Genomic DNA, 22,846 nt, shown 5'->3' with positions numbered 1-22,846 from the left:
GGGCTGATTGGTTTGCCGCGGGCGAGGCTCCGGGGCAAGACCTGGACAACTCAAACAGGTTGGAGCTCTGCGGGCCTCGGGGCGCAGCTTGGTGAATGAGGTCTGGGTATCTATAGGTAGGTCCCCTGACCAGCGCCGAGGTCCCTCAACAGGTCTCGAGGGGACCTCTCTTAGAGTATCACGGCGCCCTTGCTCTCCTTTGCTCTTTGGCGCCCCTGGAACGACGCGGACGCCTCCACACAGCTCCACCACATCCACGCCGCCTCCCAGCACTTGTCCGGGCGCCAACTGAGGCTGCGCGGGTCTTGGAGCGCGGGAGCCAGAGACCCCACGCGCGTGCGCCCTCTGCTGGCGCCAACGGTCTTCCCGGCGCGCGTGCGCACAAGCTCCAGACCAGCCCCTGGTTTGAGGGCGCGCGGAGCCGTTTACCAAGCTCCCGGCTTATCCCCATCCCTTCGAGGGGCGGGGCCGCCCCAGAGTCGAGGGAAGAAGGCGGGGACAGGGGATGCCACGCCTTCTCCCTGTCCCTATTTGAAGCCTCTTGACTTCTCACCGCTGGCCAATCGCAACTCGCCTTGTCCTGAGCGCCGGCCAATGAGCGACGCGTTTGGGTCGCTTCCGGCTCTGCGCCCAGTTCTCCCCTTCCCCACGTCTTCCCGAGGCGGGCGGGGTGCGGGGGGCTGGCATCGGCCGCAGTGACGCGCGTCGGGCCAGGAGCCAATCGGGGGCGGGATCGGCGCTGATGGACGGGGCTAGCGGCCAGTGGCGAGGCGCTAGCAGCACTTCCCGTCGGGGAGAGAGTGTAATATGGCGAAGACCTACGATTACCTGTTCAAGCTGCTGCTGATCGGGGACTCGGGGGTGGGGAAGACCTGTGTCCTGTTCCGCTTCTCCGAGGACGCCTTCAACTCCACTTTCATCTCCACCATAGGTAGCGGGGCTGGGGAGCGGCCGGGGGCTCGAGAGGCCCGGACCGGGCGCGCCCCTGAGGAGCTGGGGTTGAGGGAGCGGCCGGGCGGGATGGACCAGGGACCTCAGAGGATCTAAGGGAGGTAGAGGGGAAAAGAGCAGTCGCCTGCATCGTCGTTTGGGGGTTCCCCGGCCATGGGAGGGAGTGGGGACCAGGTGCCCATTTTGCAGATGGGAAGACTGAGGCCCCAACCCTCAGCCTGCTCAGGGAATATATGTCCTGGTTGAGGTCTTGGCCCCCGTCATCTTGTTCTGTCTTCACAGCAGCCCTTGAAGCAGTTTTTGGTCTCCTCGTCTTACTAATTGGAAACAGGCATGGAGAATTTGTCTATGGGGAAAGGACAACGACAAGTGACATCTGATCTTATTACGCATTTACTGTGTGCTAGGCGCTTTATGGTGCATTATCACACTTCCCAATGCTCTGTATTAGGTGCTGTTACTAGTTCGTTTCACAGATGAGGAACTTGAGGCTCACGAGGACACTAGACTTGCCTATGGTCACACCGTCTACAGGTGGCAAGGATAGTATTTGTTCCCAGATATGTATGAAAATCCCATGGACAGAGGAGCGTGGTAGGCTACAGTCCATGGGGTCGCAAAGAGTCGGACAGGACTGAGCAGCTTCACTTTCACTTTATGTCTGAACCCAGAACTCAAGGCTCAACCATCCCAGAGAGATATGAGCGCTCACCCCCAGGACAAGCACAGCTGATCCATCTCAAAGCCAGGACTCCAACCCAGACATCTCCTCTTCTTTCCTCTGGAATACTTGGGAGTTGCACCCCTCTCCCTGACCTGTTTCCCCCGTGGATGAATTTCTTCTAGAAGGAATGGTGAGAGGGAGTCCAGAGACTTTCCCTGCCCGTGCTCAGCCTTCCATCCCACTTGAGGGTGACAGAAATGACGATTGATAGCTGTCTGATCTGGGACTTGTCATCTGGAGGCGGATGCCAGATAAAAGCTTCAGTGAGAAGCCAAAATCAGCCGCTGCCACTGACAGCCCTGACTTCCCTATCGCTCAGCCCAGGACACTGGTTGTCACTTTGCAGAACAGCCCTTGCCTGCAGGGCCAACCCACATTGTGGTAGAACAGACTTGGCTTGTTGCTTCTCAGTTCTGACATCCATGAAAGTGGAGCTGACTTCTCCCTAGCCCTCAAAAATGACCATTGTCCACATGAAAGGGTTTGACCTGAAAGTAACATCCATCAAGCCGATGGCCTGCAAACTATGCAGCCTTGCTGTGGCATGGGGAACTGGGAGAAAGATCACTAAGCCCAGGAGTTGGGGGGAAAAAATGTAGGAAATGGACTTTGCTTTACCCGTGTGTGCCTTATCTCCCTAATCCACATAGTGAGCTGCCGATTCCATCTTTGCCTTCTTCCAGAGCTGCACTTTGCAAGACACTTAGCTGCCAAATGGGAAGAGAATTGGACTGGCAGTCATTATTCTGATGTCCAGGTGCTGTTTGCCCTTGAACAAGCACTTCATCTCCGAGCCTTGTTTATTCAGTTTAGGAGTGGTGTTCTCTGTTTTTGCCAGTGCCTGGATGGTGGAGGATCAGAACTGTACAGTGAATAGGGGGCTTTCACCGCTGTCAGTGGCCATCTAGAGGAAGCACAATGTCTCCTATCATGACAGCATCCTTCCCCGGACACAGATCCTTCTGGTTCCTCCCCCCTCCCTAACACCAAGGTCAAACTTTGGGGTTTTCCCTTTGCATCCCCACCAATCAGGAAGTGATCTTCACTCCTGGTAGACTGTGGCTCGCTCTCAGTCCAGACCTCGGTTTCCCAGAGTCAGAACCTTCCTAGTGAGAATTTGGGGGTTGAGTTTTTTGTTTGGTTCTTAATTCTTGACGGGAAAACCCAGTCTAGTCTCTGAGGAGGCCAGCCTCCACTTACAGGTGAGGATGTAACTTGGGCAAGGTCATCTAAGGCGGTGACGTGACAATTAAACCCAGGATCCTGCCCCCCCCACCCTGGGATCCTCATTACATGTGTAGCCTTCCTGCTGGCCTCTGTTTTCTAGGAAAATTTAATTCCCCATGACCTTGAAGTTATGGCCTCATAACTCTTAGGCCTTGTAAAGTTTACACTTCCTAATTAAACTTGGTGTGTTAGTAAAACCCAAGAGGCAGATAGAACAGAGTGGCACTTGGAGTTCTGTCGATTGGACAGTGCTTCTTGATTTCATACATTCCCATGTATGTGGGCTTTCTTGGTGGCTCAGAAAGTAAAGAATCTGCCTTCAATGCAGGAGACCTGGGTTCAATCCCTGGATGGGGAAGATCCTCTGGAGAAGGTAATGGCAGCCCACTCCATTATTATTGCCTGGAGAATCCCGTGAACACAGGAGCCTGGAAGGCTGCAGTCCATAGGGTCGCAAAGAATTGGACACTACTGAGCAGTTAACACACACATACACGCATGTGTAACAGGAGCAGGGGATGTTTTAGGAAGACTTTAAGAATGCTTTAAGAAGCCACGTGCATGTGGCTTAGTCCTGAAATACAGCCTAATGCATAGAGGCGATTGGCACTGAGTGTACCTCTGTATTTTCTTTATAGATTGGGGATTAAATGGCTGTTCATTTTCTGCACAGGTTACGTTTTGCCAAAGCCTGCTCTGATAAACTCCATCAATCATTTGTGGTGCGAACTTGGCCCCATGGCTCCTGGAATTGGCTCTCCCCAGACTGGCTCAACCCCTGACTTCTCCTTAGGGCCCCATTCATTCATTCCTTCAGGGAGGTGGATGACGTATGTGAAAGTGCTTGCTAAACCACGCAGCACCACGTAGATCCCTTGCTCTTCATTCTTTTTTTTTCACGCAGCCATCTTTTCCCCAGTGCCTGCTGCACACCGGAAATCTGGCTCAGTGTAGGAGCGAGGGGTGACTTGAATGGATCAGGAGGAAGCAGAACTGTTAACTAGGCCTGCAGTCAAAGTTTGTGTGCAGGACTGGGTGATCAGCTTCTAGCAAATACATACTCAACCCTGCTGCACTTGTCACTGGAGATGCAATCATAACTAAAAGAACACCTGCCCTCTTGGAGCTTACGTTCTAAAGGGCAGTGCTCAGGTGCAGGCTTACATTCCCTCTCATCCACAGGACAGCTCCTGAGGCAGGCAAGGATGGAATTAGCATCCCCAGTGGGGTTCTAGGCTTCCCAGGTGGCTCAGTGGTTAAAGAATGTACCTGCCAATGCAGGAGACGCAAGAAACCCAGGTTCAGTCCCTGGGTCAGGAAGATCCCCTGGAGAAGGAAATAGTAGCCCACTCCTGTATTCTTGCCTGGAGAATCCCTAACAGGTATTTTAGCGGTCTGCAGTCCGTGGGGTCAAAGAGTCCGACCCGAGTGAACAACTGAGCGCACACACATGAACCCTAGGTTCTAAGGAGTCAAGCCAGGCCTCAGTCTCAGAGTTTCACAGGTGGAGGTTAAAAAATTATGTATATATTGATTGATTGATTTGGGTGCACCAGTGCTTAATTGAGGCATGAACTCTTAGTTGCAGTATGTGGGACCTAGTTCCCTGACCAGGGATCGAACCTGGGTCCCTTGCATTGGGAGTGTAGAGTCTCAGCCACGGGACACCAGGGAAATCCCCACAGGTAGAGATTTAGAACAAACTCCTAGGGGCAAGGACTGGACTTAGCTGTCACCCCTCCATGCAGGCCATTCAGATCATCACGTTTTGCTCCTAGCTTCATGGAGTGAATAAACAATGTCAGGGATAATAAGTGAAGAAGATGAAGCAGGCTGGAGGAGAGAGGATGGTTAGGAAGGCTCCCTGAGGAGGTGACTGGAGCAGAGACCTGAGTGAAGGGAGAAGGGAGCCAGGTGGCCATGGAATGAAAGAACATTCCAGGAGGGGAAAGAGCAACCCTAAAAGCCTTGAGGCTGAAACATGCTTTGGCAGTGTGACCAGAGGAAGCTGAGAACCATGGGAGCTGAGGGGACCGGGTTAGAGCCCTTGGCAACTGTTTTCACTTTATTCTGGGGCCGAGGAGTCAGTGGGAAGCCACTGAAAGGTGTTGGGAGAAATTTTTAAACAGTCTTGTTGTGGGGAGTTCCCTGGTGGCCTGGTGGTTAGGATCCCAGGCTTTCACTGCTGTGGCTCATTTCAGTCCCTGGTCGGGAAACTGAGATCCTGCATGTCATATGGCGTGACCAAAAAAAAAAAAAAGTTTTATTGACATATAATTCAACTCACCCATTTAAAGTGTATAAGTCGGTGGCTTCAGACCCATTTACAGAATTGTACAGCCATCATCACAGTCAATTTGAGAACATTTTCATTATGACAGAGACACCCCCACACCCCCAGGTCAATCTTATTCCCCCACACCCCTGGGCAACCAATAATCTCCTTTCTGTCGCTCTGGATTTGCCATTTCTGGATGTTTCCTGTGACCAGGATTGTATATTGTGTGACTTTTCATGTCTGGCTTCTCCCTCAGCGTCATATTTCCAGAGTTCACCCGTGTAGCGGCGTGTCAGTGCTCCGTTCCGTTTTAGGGCTGAGTAATAGTCCACTGTAGGGACGAACTGCGTTTTGTTTATCCACTCATGTGTTGGTGAACACACTGGAAGGTTTGGAGCCGAGGTTAGCTCAGTGACGTGGTTGAGTGTGTGTTTTGGAAGCCAGGGAGGGCATTGAGGGGACAGTGGTGGGAGAGCCTGGAGGGCAGTTAGGAAGGCTGAGAGGTCACTCTGGTGCTGGGGAAAGGGGCCTAGGGCCAGAGGGTGGGAGAGAAGGAGGGCAGGGTCAGGAAGGCTTCTTGGGAGGGGACCTTTCAGCAGCGTTTGCCAGGCTGATAGGCAGACAGGGTGGGGACCACTCACAGAGAAGGACCTGCACACGTGAGTGCTAGCAGCCCGTCTGCATCGGGTACATCTCGGCCTGGTGCCGCTGTGCTTGGAGGGCCAGATACGGGTGGCAGGAAGTGGGGGGCTCTGGCACCCACTCCATGAGGCCGCCAACCAGGGAAGGGAGGAGAGCAACGCTTTGGCACTTGAGCTGGCTGGGATTGTCCGCCAGCCCTGCGCCTCGCCAGCTTCCTTCTGTGCAGCTCCATTCTGTCCTCTGAGCCTCAGCCTCCCCTCCTGTGAGAGGAGGAAGTTCACCGGGTATCTCTAGATTGGCTTGAGGGGTTTAGAGATCCTGCATGCCCAGCGCTGGCAGGTGCCCCCGAGACTGTGGCAGATGTTACTGCACAGGTTGGCAGCCCCTGCTGTAGATGCAGCTTGGGAAAGACGCTGACAGTGATGTGCCTTTTTTTCCTTTTCTTTCAGGAATTGACTTTAAAATTAGGACCATAGAGCTCGATGGCAAGAGAATTAAGCTACAGATATGGTAAGCATTGTGGCCTTCATCAACCCCTCCGCCAACAAGTGCTTTGAGCTAGAAGCTCCTGATGCCCCCCCACCCCCGACCATGGCTCTCATCTCTTTGTGCCTAGCACAAACACTTTGGGCATTCTTCAGAAGCCCCAGGTGAAGGGACTTCCCTGGTGGTCCAGTGGTTAAGGCTCTGCACTTCCACTGCAGGGGGCATGGGTTCGACCCCTGGTCAGGGGAATAAGATCCCACATACCCAGAAACGTGAGTGTTAGTCGCTCAGTCATGCTGACTCTTTGCGACCCCATGGACTACAGCCCATGAGGCTTCTCTGTCCATGGAATTCTCCAGGCAAGAATACTGGAGTGGGTTGCCATTCCCTTCTCCAGGGGATCTTCCCGACCCAGGATTGAGCCCAGGTCGCCTGCATTGCAGGCAGATTCTTTACCATCTGAGCCACCAGGGAAGCCCCATATCCCTAGCTATATGGCCAGAAAAAGAAAGGAGGAGCCGACAGAAGCCCCAGGAACGGTGCTCTGCTGGCTGATGGGGCGCCCCCTCTGAGGACATGGCCACCAGTGCCAGTTCACATATCGGTGCACACTGCGCCTCAGAGCAGCCTGCTCCCCTTGAGCTCACAGAGAGCCCTCGTGGCAGCAGTGAAAGCCACCAGAATAGCAGGATATGCCTGCCCGGCCTCTCCATGAGCCCGTCAGCTTGATGAAGGAGGCCTGACATCACTTCCTCTTTTCTGTCCTGGAGACACCCAAGCCTCACTTCCTAACACGCAGACCTGAAACCCCAAAACCAAAAATGAGCTGAGACCAGGCCCAACAGTGAGATCTGTTTCTGTTCAGCTCACCTGGGACTGACTTCCTGTGCTCCATAAAATCAGAATTTGTGAGTCCCCATCACGCATTGTGGTCTGTAGGCCACCGCCCTAGGAAGGCTAGGCTCAGGTGGTCAGATGTAGGAGGGCCTCACCCTGCAGCCCCGTCACTCGCAGGGGAAACACAAACCCTGAACCACGCAGAGAGGTCCCATCTGGGAGGGTAACTCAGTCCTTCCAGTCCAGGCACGTGCTTGTGTGTGGGATGGGGGCCATGAGATGCGCTGGGGAGCCCCCTCCCTGCAGCTGTCTCCCCAGCTCAAGTCTCAGATGCTGAGCGCTGCCCCACCTGCCTGGTGGGTCCCCTCAACTTCAGGGGTCTCCACCTCTGAGCCCGACCTCAGAATGGAAATCTGGGTGTGGCCTAACTTATCCTCCTGAGCTCAGGAGGCAGCCAGTCTCTGGCCGCCTCGTAAGTTACAGGCCGTTCAAGTTCCTGTATTTTACAACACATTGGCTCCCTGGCAGCCTCAGTGCCCAAGTTCAAAGGGACACTGCACCAGCAAGCAAGAGTTTTGCTTTCTTTTCCTCCCCTCCTCCTGCTTCTGCTCTTAGCAATCACATTGGGGTTAATGACTCTCTTAAAACTCTTCTAGAACAGTTGTAAAATAACTGATCATAACTGCTAACGTCACCTGCTATTGGTGGCCAAAAGTCAACATGGCCCCAAATCAGGTGTGTCTATCTGGTCCAGACATGCTGAGCCCTGAGCAGAGGGTGGTGCAAGGTCACAGGAGGAGCCCTGGGCCCAGAGACAAAAGCTGTGGTCTTGCCCTGTCTCTGCCACCAGCTAGTCGTCACCTTCAGACAGAATACTGAATACCCTCTGTGCCAGGAGCTGGGCTGGGCAGGGGCGTATCTGACCCAGGTGTCGCCACCGTACCCACAAGAAAGGCCTTTCCCCCGGGGTCTCCACCAAAATGGTGAGCATGGAGCTACTTCCTAAGCTTCTCAGGGCTCCCCTAACTCAGCCCACCAACAAGGGCTGTGTTCCCCTGCCACCTAACCAGCCCCCTCCACGCACCTGGCCCCAGATTCGCACAAATAATACCATCCAACCTTGGCTCTTCTGTGACCCAGAAACTGGGATGGTGGTGGGGGAAATCCCCAGGAAGACAGGGTATAGAAGAGGAGTCGTTCTGCCATATCCCCAGCCAGGAGACATCAGACAGCTGCCCTGGCCCTGGTTTCTTTCTTTATAATAATGGGGGGCGGTGCCCCGCAGCAGGGTAATGAATCAGAAGATGATGACCCGTGAGAAAGCTGGTTGTCCGTCCTGGGTAAACGCCCCTCGTTACACTGTGATGATTGTTCTTGTTCTGCATCACCACTAACATCCCGTCTTCTCCTTCTCCTCGTTAGGGACACAGCTGGTCAGGAACGGTTTCGGACGATCACAACGGCCTACTACAGGGGTGCAATGGTATGTATTGGTTTGCGTGGGGTTTTGGGGTTTTTTTCTTTCAAGTCAAATGAACATCTTGTCCTTAGATACTGAAACCAGGGAGTTTCTGAGGAGCCCATGGTCTGGCTCCTCGGGGGTCCTTGGTCCCAGGTTAGTTTTAGGAGAAGGCCCTGTGCCCCACCTCCTCCCCCTTGTCCATGCATCCCCTTCCAGCTCCAGAGACAATACAGGGTTTAAGGAAACCTAATTCCCCAGGAATGAAGGAAGACTCAGGAAGCCGGTTCTTCCAGGTGAAGTCAGGTAGATTGGAGCTGGCATGCCCCAACGCTGAGGAGCACTCACGTGGCCCACGTCAGTCTCTGTGGAATTTGCTACCAAACACTTGAAGATCTTCCAGGAGCTGACTAGCTCTGGGTTGTTGTCTGTTATATCTGCTTCCTGGGCCTGAGGCGGGATGAAGCGATTTGGGGGACTCACTCTTCATCCGTCAAATATTTTCAGCCAAGCACCTTCTCCAGGCCAGGCCCAAATCAGATACAGAGGGCAACCTGGCCTGGGCCAGGGTCCTATCCTCACGATCCCCACGCAGGCCCTGTGCCTGTGAGGAGTGTATACAAAGCGGGGTGCCCAGGGGCTGCGGGGGGTGAGAGGAAGCTCCCTAAGACCTACTCTGCCACCGGGGTCGCTCTCTGAGCGCGTTCTCCTTGCTTAGAAAGTGGTGCTGAGAACAGGAATATACCAGGCAGTTGTCCCAGGCAGAGAACAGGAATGTCCCAGGCAGTTTCTGTGTCCCCGCTGGCCGTAGATGGCCAGCTCCCCATTTCCAGCTCCAGCTTTGCCCCATCCTTTCCACGGTACACCCCATCAGTCAGCTGCTTAGACCTGTTTCCTCCACGAGGCCGTAAGCTCCAGGAGGGCTGGGCTGCCTCTGGGTCCCCGGCACATGCCCGATGCCTGGGACCAAACTGAGTGTGTGAGGAGCTTGGGAAATGCCGGTGGACGGCAGCAATGAATAGAAGCATTAAGTATTTAGAGCATCCCACACAGCACCTGAACATAATAGAAACTCAATCATGTGGGCTGCAACCTTAGTGCTCCTCATTAAAATTAATTTACTAATTTTCCCCTCACCTTGCTGTGTTCTGGTACAGCAGAGGTCTTGGGGCACTTGGGTCCCGGGGGAGCTTTTGCTGTGTGGCCTCAGGCAGACCCTGTCCCTCTCTGGGCTAAAATAATACCCCCACCCACCAGCCACTCGCCCCTTTCACCAAGCTCTTCGCAGCTGGCAGGGGGCCTAGGTCTTGACCATAAACCCCTGAGTGTAGGTGCCGTGATCGTCCCCATTTTACAGATGAGGAGCCTGAGGCTCGGCACCATTTCAGGCCCTGCTTAAATTCACACAGAAGATAAATGGGCCTGTAGTGAGTGACTGGCTCTTCCCAGCCCTCGCGTCCTCAGCGAGCTCCTGACGAGGCAGGACTGAGCCATCTGTGAGACCCTGTCCAGCCCCAAGATGACCGTGTCCTCCCAGACCTACGCTAACTCATATGGAAGCGGTCAGCTGTGTGTGGCCATTTGAATCTAAATCTGTTAAAAGTTTGCAACCCAGGCCCTCAGTCCCACCTGCCGCACTTCAGGGGCCCCAGAGCCTTGTACCGCCAGTGGGGACCATAAAGGATAGGGCAGGGAACAGTGCCACCACTGCACCCCATCATCACCTTTTCTTTGTCCTTGTGGCACTGGACCAAAGTTTGGGGAGCATCGGACATCTGATGTCTGGTTGTGAGCTTGCAGACAGATCTGAGGAGCTGTGCCCAAACAGGCCAGAGAGATGCTCACTTGGAGCCTTGAGGGGCGCTTCAGGGAGGACCTGAAACAGAGTGATCCTGTGTTTTGGGTTTCCCTGATGACTTAGCAATAAAGAATCCGCCTGCCAATGTAGGAGACAGAGGTTCGAGCCCTGGGTCGGGAATATCCCCTGGAGAAGGAAATGGCAACCCACTTCTTACACAGAAGACTTTTACCTTCTGTGGGAATGTAAGCAGGTCTTCTTGCCTGGGAAATCCCATGGACAGAGGAGCCTGGCAGGTTACAGTCCATGGGGTTGCAGAGAGTCGGACGTGACTGAGCAACAACAGATGTTTTCCAGGGACTCCTGCGCCTCCTGATGGAGTTGTATTCATTGTCCCCCCTTCAAGCCGCCACAGGTAAAAATCTGGGACCTTGGAATCTTGCATCCATGGCGCCAACCCAGCAGTGGTGGCAGCGGAATCCTAGGCCATCAGAGGGGCCAGTCCCTGAATAAAGGAGCAGAAAGGCCTCCCAGGCCTGTGGCGTCTCTAGCCCCGTGGGTAGAGGCCCCACTGATGCTCGATTCAGAGTGTCCACCCGCCAGAGTCTTCTCAGGCTCAGCTTGGCTGGAGCATGGCACACATCACAGCCACTAAAGGCTCCTCCAAGTCTTCCTGTCCAAAATCTCCATTTAGTCTCCGCAAGAGACCCCTGGATGAGGGTTCCCAGATGGCATTTTTGAGGAGTCATGGCTGTGGTGGGCTATAAGGCCACTTTATGTAGCCTCAGAGTCCCAGTGGGGATTGGGAATAGCAGCATCTTGCCTGCCCTCTCTGTGGTTTTGTCACAGCCTCGCCCTGTGGTTATCTGCCCAGCACACATGGCCTGTGTTCTTACTCTGCAAATTCAGGCGGCCTTAGAGGCGTCTTAGCCAGCACCAGCGCTTGTGAACGGAGGCTTTAGGCCCCTGGAGCAGGTGGTGGTGGTTGTTTAGTTACTAAGTCGTGTGTGACTCTTTGCAACCCCGTGGGCTGTAGCCCACCAGGCTCCTCTGTCCATGGGATTCTCCAGGCAGAAATACTGGAGTGGGTTTCCATTGCCTTCTCCAGGGGATCTTCCCGGCCCAGCGATCAAACACAGGTCCCCTGCGTGGCGTCGCAGGTAGATTCTTTACCACTGACCCCCCCAGGGAAGCATGTAAGATGAAGGAATGGAGTGAGCCGGGCCTGGGCAGGACAGCAGGGGCCGTGTGCCTCGGAACCCGGGGGCCGAGCCGCACAGGGGCTGGAGATCCTGTTGCAGGCTGGCTCACCACGTGCCCTGCGGGGATGTCCAGGGCAGCAGGGGGCCTGTTGCAGGGTGGCCCTGACCACTGCTTGATCCTGTGGAGGGTCCAGGGAGGTTCCTGTCATCAGCTCTGTCAGAGCTGGGTTGGCATCATAAAGGTCACGTCTCTCTGCACTTCAGTTTCCTCTTTTATCAAGTGGGGTATTTGTCCTTCTTGGCAGTGGCGGGTTGTAGGCTCAAGCTGAGACGGGTTCCCTTTGCACCTGTTTCAGAACCCATGGACTGTCTCCCAGTTGTTCACACGTTGGTTACAGAACCACAGAGGCCTCAGCGTTGCCTGCCCCAGGGCTTGAAGCCAGCCCAATAATGGTGGGGTTGCTGGAAGGCACGTGGGCATCAGGGTTTGTCCCCCTAGGCCTAGACCCCAGTTGTGTCCTTTACTTTCTCGTGTGTCTGGAGAGAGGGACCTAGCCCCCCCCGCCCCCACTTGCAGCCCCAGGGTCCCCATTCTCACAGTGAGGACACTGGGGCCACCCGACCCAAGCCTGTGTGGCTCAGGGAGGCCCTGTTACAGCGCCCAGCTCATGGCAGGCACCAGATGAGGGGTGATGCTGGGATGACCAGAGGCGGCTGCCCTGGCTGAGTCTAGGAGGAGACTCGGCAGGGTGCAGGGTGAGTGGGTGTGGAAGAGACTGAGCATCGCCAAGGGTGGCAAGAGGGGGAGCACGGTGGGCATCAGGACCTCGGAACACAGTCTGTAGAGCAGGGGCTGCAGGAGGCGAGGTTGGGAGGTCAGCCACTGGGCCCTCGATGGCTGCCAAGGCATGCGGGCTTGTGTTTTTCCTGCCCGCAGGGCTCCTCTGTAAGCTTGAGGGTAGTGGTGTCTGGACTTCTGGAGGAAGGGTCACATCGGTTGCAAAGGAACAGGACTGGAGCCTGGGCCACCAGGGAGAGGCTGGTGCTGGAGCCCAGCAGAAGGAAGGGTCCAGGAGGGTGTCCTGTCAGGGTCCCTGCTGCCCGCCTTGCTGGGGCCTCCCCCCGAGAGGACTCGCAGCTTGTCCAGAGCCTGTGTGTCTGTCTCCCCCTGCTCAGGGCATCATGCTGGTCTACGACATCACCAACGAGAAGTCCTTTGATAACATCCGGAACTGGATTCGGAACATTGAAGAGGTAAGTCTCTGGGACCCCCTCCCATGCATCCGCATCTCGGAGCGCCCTGGTTTACCCATAAGATCCCTGAGCACAGAGGCACCTGGAGGTAACTCGCTAGAAACAGAGGGACGGGAATCCACACAGTCGACCGACCCTGGAATCCACCCAAGCGTGGCTTCGTCACGGAGCAGCCCCGAGAGCCTGTTCCCCCAGCCAGGTTGTCTGGTTTGGGCGACCTCGAGATCAAGGAAGGTCAAACCCAGTGTCTGCGAGCACTCAGTGCTTTCTAGAGAAGGAAGAGTCTCGAAGTGGCATGACCTTTGTACTTGGAGGGTGTGGTCAGGGCGTGTCAGGCCGGACTTTGAGCTGCCACTGAGCCAGCTGTGAGCTGGGAGGAGGGACCCGTGCTCAGGCCAGCAGTGCTGGCCCCACAGCAGCCCGTGGGAGGAGACCTTGAACCCCGAGGGAAGAGAACCCCCAGGCCCCCCTTCCCGCTCCACCGGTCCCAAAACCAGTGTGGTCATCTTCCTGCTCTCCAAAGAGCTTGCCCTCACCCCCAAAGCCTCCCCCGATGACAAACTTGTGGCTTTTGATGACTCACCGGGTGAGGCTTCCGATTTGAGAACTTCATGCACCTGTGAAGCTAGGGCTGAATGTCACAGCACAGTCGGCATCTGTGGACAGCTGCTCTGGGCTGAGGACCCCACATTTGCTGGCAGGAGGGGGCCTCACACCAGTCTCTGGAAGCTCTCTGTTCCGGCCAGTGGGCAAGAAATCCTTCCAGTTGGTAGGACGTTTGGGAGCAGCGGCGAGCATTTTTCTGAGGCCAGATCTAAGCTACAGCAAGAAGAACCTTTTCTTTTTCTTTTTTTAAATTATTTACTTAGTTATTTAAAGTAATAATGTTAAATCTGTTTTGTGCACGAATGAAAAAGCACACACACTTTTTGAAAAAGAATTATATTTTTGAGAACAGAAAGGTTCTGTTTTCTTCAGTCACCTTTGACCCACCTTTTAAAGATAAGAAACATTATCACTTCATTTATAACACCAAAATGGAGACCCAGGATCAGAGTGGTGAAAAACTACACTGTCAATGGGTGGCAGAGCTGAGATTCAGACCCTCCTGTTTTTCTGATGTCTCTGGTTGAAAGTGAGTGACTGTGAAGTCAGCCCACTCTTTTTCCCTCCTTGAGAAACTAGATAGGCTTGATCGTGGGTCTGGGTAGCTCTCTATTTCCTATGCTTTAGGGACCTTTTGAAATCCTCCTGTAATAGTTTGCACACTGGTTTGCCCTCTAAGGGCCTCTCATGGCCGAGTCCTTCAGGAAGTGAGGCCCACTGTGGGGTGTAGGGGAGAGATGGAGGAAGGAACCATTTTCGGGCATGAAGTGAGAGTGAAAGTCACTCAGTCACGTCTGACTCTTGGCGACCCCATGAACTCTATCCTGCTAGGCTCTTCTGTCCATGGAATTCTCCAGGCCAGAATTCTGGAGTGAGTAGCCATTCCCTTCTCCAGCGGATCTTCCCCACCCAGGAATTGAACCCAGGTCTCCCACTTTGCAGGCGGATTCTTTACGGTCTGAGCCAGCAGGGAAGCCCAGGAACACGGGAGTGGGTAGCCCATCCCCCCTCCAGCGGATCTTCCCGACCCAGGGATCGAACCAGGGTCTCCTGCGTTGCAGGCCGAGTCTTTACCAGCTGAGCTACCAGGGAATCCCTTTCAGGCATGAGGGCAGAGTTAAGGAAACGCCCTTAAGGCGGAGCACCTGGCTGGTGACTGCCAAGGGTGAGGACCACCCAGGGCACAGCTTGTATCTGGAGCCTGAAGCAGGGGAGCTGGAGCCAGCAGACAGTGCTCGGACGGCGGCGGACGCCTCTGGCGGGGGAGCCAGGGAAGAGGGAGGCGAGCAGGGGTCAGGACCCCCACCCCGCTTGCCTCCCATAGGCCAGACACCGCCAGCAGTCCAAGGACAAGCGTGGTAGCCTGGTTGATAGAGCCTGTAGAGAAAGCGTCCTTGGCTGCCAGAAAGCACGCACTTGGTCGGGGTGGCAGGCAGAACCCTGCGCTCAGCCCTGGCTCTGAGACACGGGACAGGCCTCTCGGCCTCTCTGAGCTTCAGCTTGCCCTGTGTTCAGGGTGTGTCTAGCCGTCCTGATCACACCGCTCTGATCTTGGGGCACAGGTTGGCAGTGGGTCCACAGTCCAGTCCGACCTCACCTCTCCCCTCCCCCACCTGCCCCTCCTCCCCAGCACGCCTCTGCAGACGTCGAAAAGATGATACTTGGGAACAAGTGCGACGTGAATGACAAGAGACAAGTTTCCAAGGAACGGGGAGAAAAGGTGGGTGTGGTGACCAGCTTGGCATTGCCAGGTACCGTGGAGCAGAGGGACCTCAGGGTCTAGAGTTCCCTGCACAGAGGCCAGCCCTGCTCTGCCCCAGATGGGCCCCCCGAGGGGGTTGGGGGACAGGCTTTAGAAGGGGGGAATCCCAAAAAATAAAAATAAATAAAAAAAAAAGAAGGGGGGAATCCCTCACCATCTTTATGAACAAAGACGACCCGCCCTCCCGGGATGCTAGGCTCAGCTAAGGCACACAGTTGAGTTGGCTGTCTGAGCCCGTGCCTTGGGAAGGGAAGGTGGGGTGCACGTGCCCGGCCAGGCTTCAGGCTAAAGACTGAAAGCAGCGGGGGCTTCCTGCTGTGCTCTGCTGCTCCCACACAGCATCGCATGGGTCCCCGTGAGGCCAGAGGGGCAGAGAACAGAGCCGTGGTTTGAGCCAGGCCCCCTCGACCCTCCTGCCAGGGACGTCCACCACCTACTCTCTGCTGGGGGCTGGAGGGCGTAGGCCCCACTCTGTCTCAGCACCCCCTCACTGTTAACCACTTAGGGTGCTGTGTGGGGGTCAGGGCACCCAGCAGCTGATGTTCACATGTGTGTCTCCCTCCCAGCTGGCCCTGGACTATGGAATCAAGTTCATGGAGACAAGTGCAAAGGCCAACATCAACGTGGAGAACGTGAGTCCTAGGCTGGCGGCACCAGCCCCTTTGGGCCGAGGGTCAGATCGCACCCTCCAAGGAGGCTGTGTCTCAGGGACTGGCCACAGGCTCCCGCGACCTCTAGACTGATGACCGAGAGGTTCTCCTTGAGCAGCATCACGTGCCAGGCCCCTTGCAAGGCCCAGGCAGTTTGGGGGGATCACCCCCGTGTTCTGACACCAGCAGGGGCCAGTCCCCGCTGGGTACCTAGGACACGATCTCACTGGCTCTCGGGCCGCGCTGGGGAGCAGGCGCGGTTTTGTAGGTGGGGGGACCGAGACGCAGAGTCCTCCCGGCTGGCACCGAGGCTCACCTCCAGGTTCGCGCTTTCATTCACAGCGCCCGCCTGTCCAGAGCAGGGGGCCCTGCCGAGACTTGGCCCAGGCAGGCCTTCCTCTCCGCTCCACCAGCCCTGTAGCTCCCCTGCCTTCTGCTCCATTCCGCCACTTCTGAAGTCTTTCCAGAATGGACCTTCCGCGCCACTCCCAACCTCAGCCACCTACAAGAGGCACAGAAAGCCGTCCCTAGCTGGCCCCAGCCAGTGTGTGTCGCCTGTGGCTCGGGCCTCGCCCACCTCTCTCTGAGCCTGGCCCCCTGTGCCGTGCCCTCCTCCAAGCCTTTACCATGGTCCCGTCCCCCTTCCCTTCCCCGTCAGGGACAAGTCCATGCGGCCCCTCCCCCAGGAGGCCTGTGCCATCCCCCAGGCCCTTAGGCCTACCACTTTGGGCATCCCCGGCACCCCGACACCCCCTCCACAGCAGAACTTGACCACATCAACGAGTTTTCAGTGACACTCTGCCTCTCCCCAGACCAGCAGCCCTCGACAGCACATGCGAAGGCTGATTCATCCCTGTATTAGGCTCGGGGCAGGGTTGGTGCCAGAGTGGGGTTTGGGAGTGCTGCCCAGATGAGGGGGGGAGGAAATACACGGTCAGGAGACTGGCACGAGCAGCAGCCTGGGGTCAGGTCAGCTCAAGCCTTCACCCGTCCTGGGAGGTAAACCTTTGACCCTACCTCCCAGGCCTTTCGGGGCAGCGACCCAAAATGAAGCTTATTTGGCCAAGGAGCCACTTGTCTTTCTGCCCTGCCCCTGACTGTTAGTAGCAGGGCAGAGCAGGCAGCACAGGGATCGAGGACTGAGAGTGCGAGGAGTCAGTGAGCCCCTGGCTGCCTTGGGACAAGCCACTGGGCCTCCTCCAAGCCTCAGTTTCCCCTCTGACCAATCAAGGGTGATCCCACCTCCTTGGATCACTGGCTCAGGAGAAGTGGTGGTCTGGGTGAGCGGGGGTATCCCTGCAGTGACAGGAGATAGATGGGGATGGGCAGGTGAGCCCCATGCCTGGGTCTCTGTCCTAACACTGTTACCACCCTGCCTCGCTGTTGAGCCACACCCATTGCATGGCAGGGGCCAGGAACCAGCCAGCCCCCATCTACCTCCCACTCCCAGGGTGCTAACCATGTACTTATTCCACAGGCATTTTACACTCTCGCCAGAGACATCAAAGCAAAAATGGATAAAAAATTGGTGAGTGGGGGTCCCTGTTGAAACTGGCCGGCATCGCCCCCAGTGGTGTGATCCACCCCTGGGCAGGGCCCTGCTTCTGAGGGCTGCACCTAGGAGGGCATCGCTAGGAAAGGAGGCCGAGTTAGCAGGTGGCGTGTGGGCATCCACCCTGAGCTTGCTCATCAGCTTCATCTTTTTTTTTTTAAAGAATGATGTTGTTGTTTCTGTTGTTTTTAATTCATTTATTTTATTATTTATGTGGCTGCACTGGGTCTTTGTTGCAGAGTCAGGGGCTGCTCTAAATTATGGTGCTCTGGCTTCTCATTACAGTCGGTGGTTTCTCTCGCTGTGGCTCACAGGCTCGAGGCTCGAGGGCTTCAGTAGTTGCAGTGAGTGGACTCGGTAGTTGTAGTACACAGGCTTAGTTGCTCCACAGCATGTGGGATCTTCCCAAATGGGAGATCGAAGCCATGTCCCCTGCATTGGCAGACGGATTCATGTCACTGTGCCATGAGAGAAGTCCGTCATGAGCTTCATCTTTCCACTGGCCCAGAGCTACTCAGTAGCAGGCACTGCTCACTAAGCCCACCAGCTGGCTGGGGACACACGGCCCTTTCCTTCCCTCTCAGGAGCCAAGCCCGCAGGAAGATGGAGGGCCTCCTGCAGAAAAACCCGCCAGGCAGGCTGAGAACCAGAGTCTACCGAGTCGCAAGGCCCCCAGGCAAGGCTTGCGTCTTGACAGCTGCTGGTTTTCCATCCTGAAGAGTCTGGCAGGTTGACAGCCTTTTTCCTTCCTTCTCAGTCTGCAGGTTGTGCCGGCCTTCAGTGCTTCCCAGGGCTCTGAGGCCTCTAAGAGGTCCTGCCTGAATCCCTCCCTCACACCCTTTCATTCATTTCCAGCTTGTGGGTTTACCACAGAAGCAGTTTCGTAGTCCCAGGCATTCAGCATCACTAGTGCTTTCTTGGTGGAGGCCAAACGCTCAACTATTCTGGGGGCATGTTCAGCACCGAAATGCTGTCGTGAGCCTTGCTCCAGGGCCTCTGTTCTAGGAACCATTCTGTTCCTGCCAAGTGATGCTTCCTGTTGTCTGACACAAGAGCTTGAAGCACTCTGTGACCCGTTCTACGTCTGGTCATACAGGACTGCATGCCCAACACAAAACACCATGCAAGTAGTTCACATCTGATTCAAAATGAGTGTCATTTTCATAATTCTAAGATGCCGTGAATTGAATTGCAGAGCGCATGATCGACTGAGTAGTAGCTCTTTAGCCAAAACAGGAAACAGTCTATGTAAGCCGATGTACTTTTAGAAAAATTTTCTTACAGTTGTAATTTTCTTAGAATTCTTTTCTCTTCAATATAACTGTAAAAGTTTGATTCTTAACCACCGTTCTGACTCACTTGGACCCAGTGGGAGTTACACCGGGCATCATGACAACACTTTATGCCTTTATTTTTTATTTTACTGTATGATTATTACGTTTTATTTCGGCTGCATTGGATCTTTGCTGTGGCATGCAGGTTTTCTCTAGTTTCAGCACGTAGACTCCTCTTAAAAAGCATGAGCTCTGAATACACAAGCTCAGTAGTTGCAGCACACAGGCTTAGTGGCCCCATGGCATGTGGGATCTTAAGTTCCCTTACCAGGGATCGAACCCACATTCCCTGCCTTGGACAATGGATTCTTAACTGCTGGCCCACCAGGAACGTCCCTGCCTGTGCTTTTCATACAGGCCTATTGGTTGCCTCCTTCCAAGGCATAGATTATGAGATGCTGATGCTCAGCGATAATCTATGTAATTTCTTTTTTTTTTTTTAACTAAGTTGCAAATCACCAACAATTAAATTCTGTCCAGTTCTTACTACGTTTGTTTATGTTCAGAGTGGCAGTCCCGGATCCTTTCCTGTCGGTCTTTTTATTTTTTTTTTAATGTAATTCACATGGGACATTGTATAAGTTGGGCAGTATTGTAACATTCAACAGTTACTGTTGAATAAATTCAGATTTTACCTAAGAACTGAAAGATGAGAAGAAATTAGTCAAAGAAACAGTGCCTGCACCCTTCCAAACATGTGGGGGAAAAATAGGATTTCAGATGTCAGGGCTGGCAGGGGCCAGATCAGAGGCTTCAGATGCTGGGCAGCAGCCCTGATGGGTTTTCAGAAGGGCTTGAGTTGAGGGCATGCCTAGCCTGCAGCAGGGCGGAGGGCAAACCGTGGGGAGAGGTGGGAGCCGGAGCCTTGGCACGGGGACAGGGAGGCAGGTGGGTGTGAGTGGCAACGGGACCCGGAACCCAGCACCTTCACATCCCAAGAGGCAGAGCCTTTTGCTGCCCCTCAGCTGCCTCACTGATAGGTGCTTGGCACAGATGCATAGACAGACAGAAAGGAGGGAAGGATGGGTGACTGGAAAGAAGGAAATGGGGGAGAAGAGTATGAGATGGGTGAATCAGTGGTTGGAAAGATGTTGGAAAGGTGTGGATGGGTAGAAGAATGAGTGATTAAAGGAATACATGGTTAGAAGGAGTGATGGATGGGTAGTAGATGAAAAGCAGATCTATGGGTGTTTGAAAGATGAGTTGGAGGGGTCAGCTGGAAGGATTGATGGATGATCAAAGGGGAAGGTTGGGATGGTTGGTTGGAAGGAGATGGATGGAAAGAAGGAAGGGGGTATGTGGACGGTGGATGGGAGTGAGCGGGTGGTTGGATGGAAGGGATGGATGGATGGTTGGATGGAAGGAAGGAAGGAGACGGGTGGACAGTTGGCTGGAACGTGACAGATGGATACAGTGGCTGGTTGATTGAGGGGCCTAGAGCTCATGTTGCTTGGCTGTAACCCCAGAAAACCCCTTGTGATTTCAGGAAGGCAACAGCCCCCAGGGGAGCAACCAAGGAGTCAAAATCACCCCGGACCAGCAGAAGAGGAGCAGCTTCTTCCGATGTGTCCTTCTGTGAGGAGTGTCGCCTTACTCTGAGCCTCGCTCGGCCCAGCTGACTGTGCCTGTCCTGAGTGAGCCCCTCACTCAGCCGGGGCCCTCCCCCCTCCAGCACCCCCCGCCGCGGCCGCGGCCACTGGGCCCACGGCCACCAGAACACAATCGAGAAATCGTTTATTTTAGCAACTGATCTTTTTCAACTCTGGAGATGGAATGAGTGAAAAGAACCTGCTGTCTTTCCTGCGACGTCCGCTGAACGGGTCCACACAGCGTGTAACTAGAGAGATGGAGTCGCGGCGTGGCCGTCGGCAGCAGCCCACCACCTCTGGGCCTCGACAGCCAGAGCCCCGCTGGGAAGCCCGTCCACCATCCACGTCCCCTTGCAGCAGGCGCAAGGCCCCCGCTGAGGCCGGCGATCACTCCCGGAGCGCTCGAGCACGCTGACCCACGTCAGGCTGGGAGGCACCTGCCCCGCACGTCCGATGCCCACTGTCACCTCTCCTCTCGGTTTCTGGACGAGTGACAGAAGCCATTATCCCCACCCCCACCCGTCCCCACCATCCCGTCTCATTTTAACTGTCAAACCAAAGGGAAGCACAAATTAAGGAAGTCCTGAGGAAAGAAGCATGGCGTGGCCTTTCCTGTTTACAGCCAGGTTTGGTCCCCTGGTCCGGCGGGGCCTCGGGCTCGGCCGGCAGGTCTCTCCAGCAGTCCCCACCTGAGCTCCGAGGGCTCCCCATGCGTGCCTCGGGGGCCCCCACTCAAACCGTCTCCACTCGGCCTGCCCGTCGGGGCGCCCACTCCTCTTCCTTCTCCCGTCGTCTCCGAATTGGACGTTCTTTCTAGAGATTTTTATTTTTCCAGATCCGTAGTGTCAGGAGGTGATTCCGTCTTTGATTTACAGTGGCAGACCCAGGTGATCTATAACACGCATACCCTTCCCCGCCGAGAGCACAGGGTGGCCCGCGGGGCCGGGCTGAAGAGCAGTCTGGGCGGGTTTTCAGCTGCCGTCGTTGCCCAGTGCTGTTCCAACAGCTCTTAAGTTCCCGGAGCGACGGCAGTCGACACCAGGTCGCCAGGTCAGAGGGGTGTCACCAGGGAGCCTTTCTCTTTCTTTTTTGAATTAAAACCAACATACCAGCAATAGTCTGCTGTCCCCTGGAAATCTCTTTAACCAGCTCTGTTTACGTCGATAAATGCACTTACAGAAACCAAACCAATTAAAGCTCATTTCAAAGCTAACGGATCTTTATGTCCGCATTTTCCGTGTAGGTACACGGATGTGGCCACACGTTGTGTTCACAGGATGCCTGCTATTTAAAACACAGCCCAGGTCAGCAGGGGCCTCAGGTCTGGATGGGATCAAAGTGGAGGCAGCAGGTTAACCCAGGCTGGAGGAGAAGGTAGCCCCAAGCTCTGAGGAGGTGATACAATTACATGAAGACTGACTTGGGAAAATAAGCTTTCCAACCCCCCAAACACATACACATAGAGCAGAGGAAAACAGAACGCTCCCTGTCAGCCTCGTGCCCTCGACTGAACCCACTCTGTCCACATTCACCCTGCCAGGCTTCTCTTGGTCCCTGCTGACATGTTTTGCCAAGTTGAGCACTCCACTGCGAGCCCCCTTCCTCACCTATCGGGAGATCCTGCTGCAGACCCACCACTCAGCCAGGGGCTGAGCCTCAGTTCCCTCGTCTGTAAGATGGACAGTATCATGGTCTCCACCTTGCAGGATGGCTCTGAAAAGTCCATGAGAGGGCACATCCCCGGCCAGCTGCTGAGGCCTGTTGTCATCTGATTTATTACCATTAGCATTGTTACTCATCTCCCAGGAGAAAAACCCACCTCTTGTTTCGCACAGGGAACAAGTCATCCAAGTTAACAGCTTTGTGCTGTAAGGTATTTGCTCCATAATGCCCCAGGTTCCCACCGGTCACTCCCAGCCAGGTCACGTAGGGTCCTTAAGCCCCTCATCCCACCTTGTGTCAGCCTCTCTCTCGGAGTCATTACTTTTCCTTGTTTCTAAAGATCTTGATGAGGTGGCACGTGGAGAATCAGCTTCCCAGCTCCATCTCCCCCATACTGAGCCACATGATATCTTGGCTCTTTTGATGACAGCTTTTGTTCAGTCACTCAGTTGTGTCCGACTCTGCAACCCCATGGACTGCAGCATGCCAGGCTTCCCTGTCCTTCCCCATCTCCCGAAGTTTGCTCAAACTCGTGTCCATTGAGTTGGTGATGCCATCCAACCATCTCATCTTTTGTTCCCTTCTGCCTTCAATCTTTCCCAGCATCAGTGTCTTTCCCAGTAGCAGCTATAGAGAGATGTAATTCATACGCATACCATTCACCCACCACAGTGTGCAGTTCAGTAGTTTTGAGTAGTCACAGTGTTGTGCAACCATCACTGCAGTCAGTTTTAGAGATTTTTATCACTTACTACCCATTAGCAGTCACTCCCCATTCCTCAGCCCCCAGCAACCACTAATCTGCTTTCTGTCTCTGTGGATTTGCCTGTCCT

At 54.9% G+C, this 22,846-nt stretch overlaps 1 protein-coding gene across 1 annotated transcript; it reads left to right on the top strand.

The window, feature by feature from the left end:
* The first annotated feature begins 770 nt into the window (after positions 1-770).
* On the top strand, positions 771-21,564 carry RAB8A (RAB8A, member RAS oncogene family). Its single transcript, XM_020906379.2, has 8 exons — positions 771-931; positions 6,272-6,332; positions 8,568-8,628; positions 12,781-12,858; positions 15,095-15,184; positions 15,793-15,858; positions 17,354-17,404; positions 20,249-21,564. The coding sequence occupies exons 1-8, from the start codon at positions 808-810 to the stop codon at positions 20,339-20,341; spliced, it is 624 nt and encodes a 207-aa protein (XP_020762038.1). The 5' UTR covers positions 771-807; the 3' UTR covers positions 20,342-21,564.
* Positions 21,565-22,846: the final 1,282 nt, after the last annotated feature.

The sequence above is a fragment of the Odocoileus virginianus genome, chromosome 3, assembly GCF_023699985.2.
Source record: "Odocoileus virginianus isolate 20LAN1187 ecotype Illinois chromosome 3, Ovbor_1.2, whole genome shotgun sequence".
In the NCBI taxonomy this organism is placed as follows: domain Eukaryota; kingdom Metazoa; phylum Chordata; class Mammalia; order Artiodactyla; family Cervidae; genus Odocoileus; species Odocoileus virginianus.
Note: the sequence above shows the minus strand (reverse complement) of the source record. Positions and strands in the feature narration are given on the sequence as shown.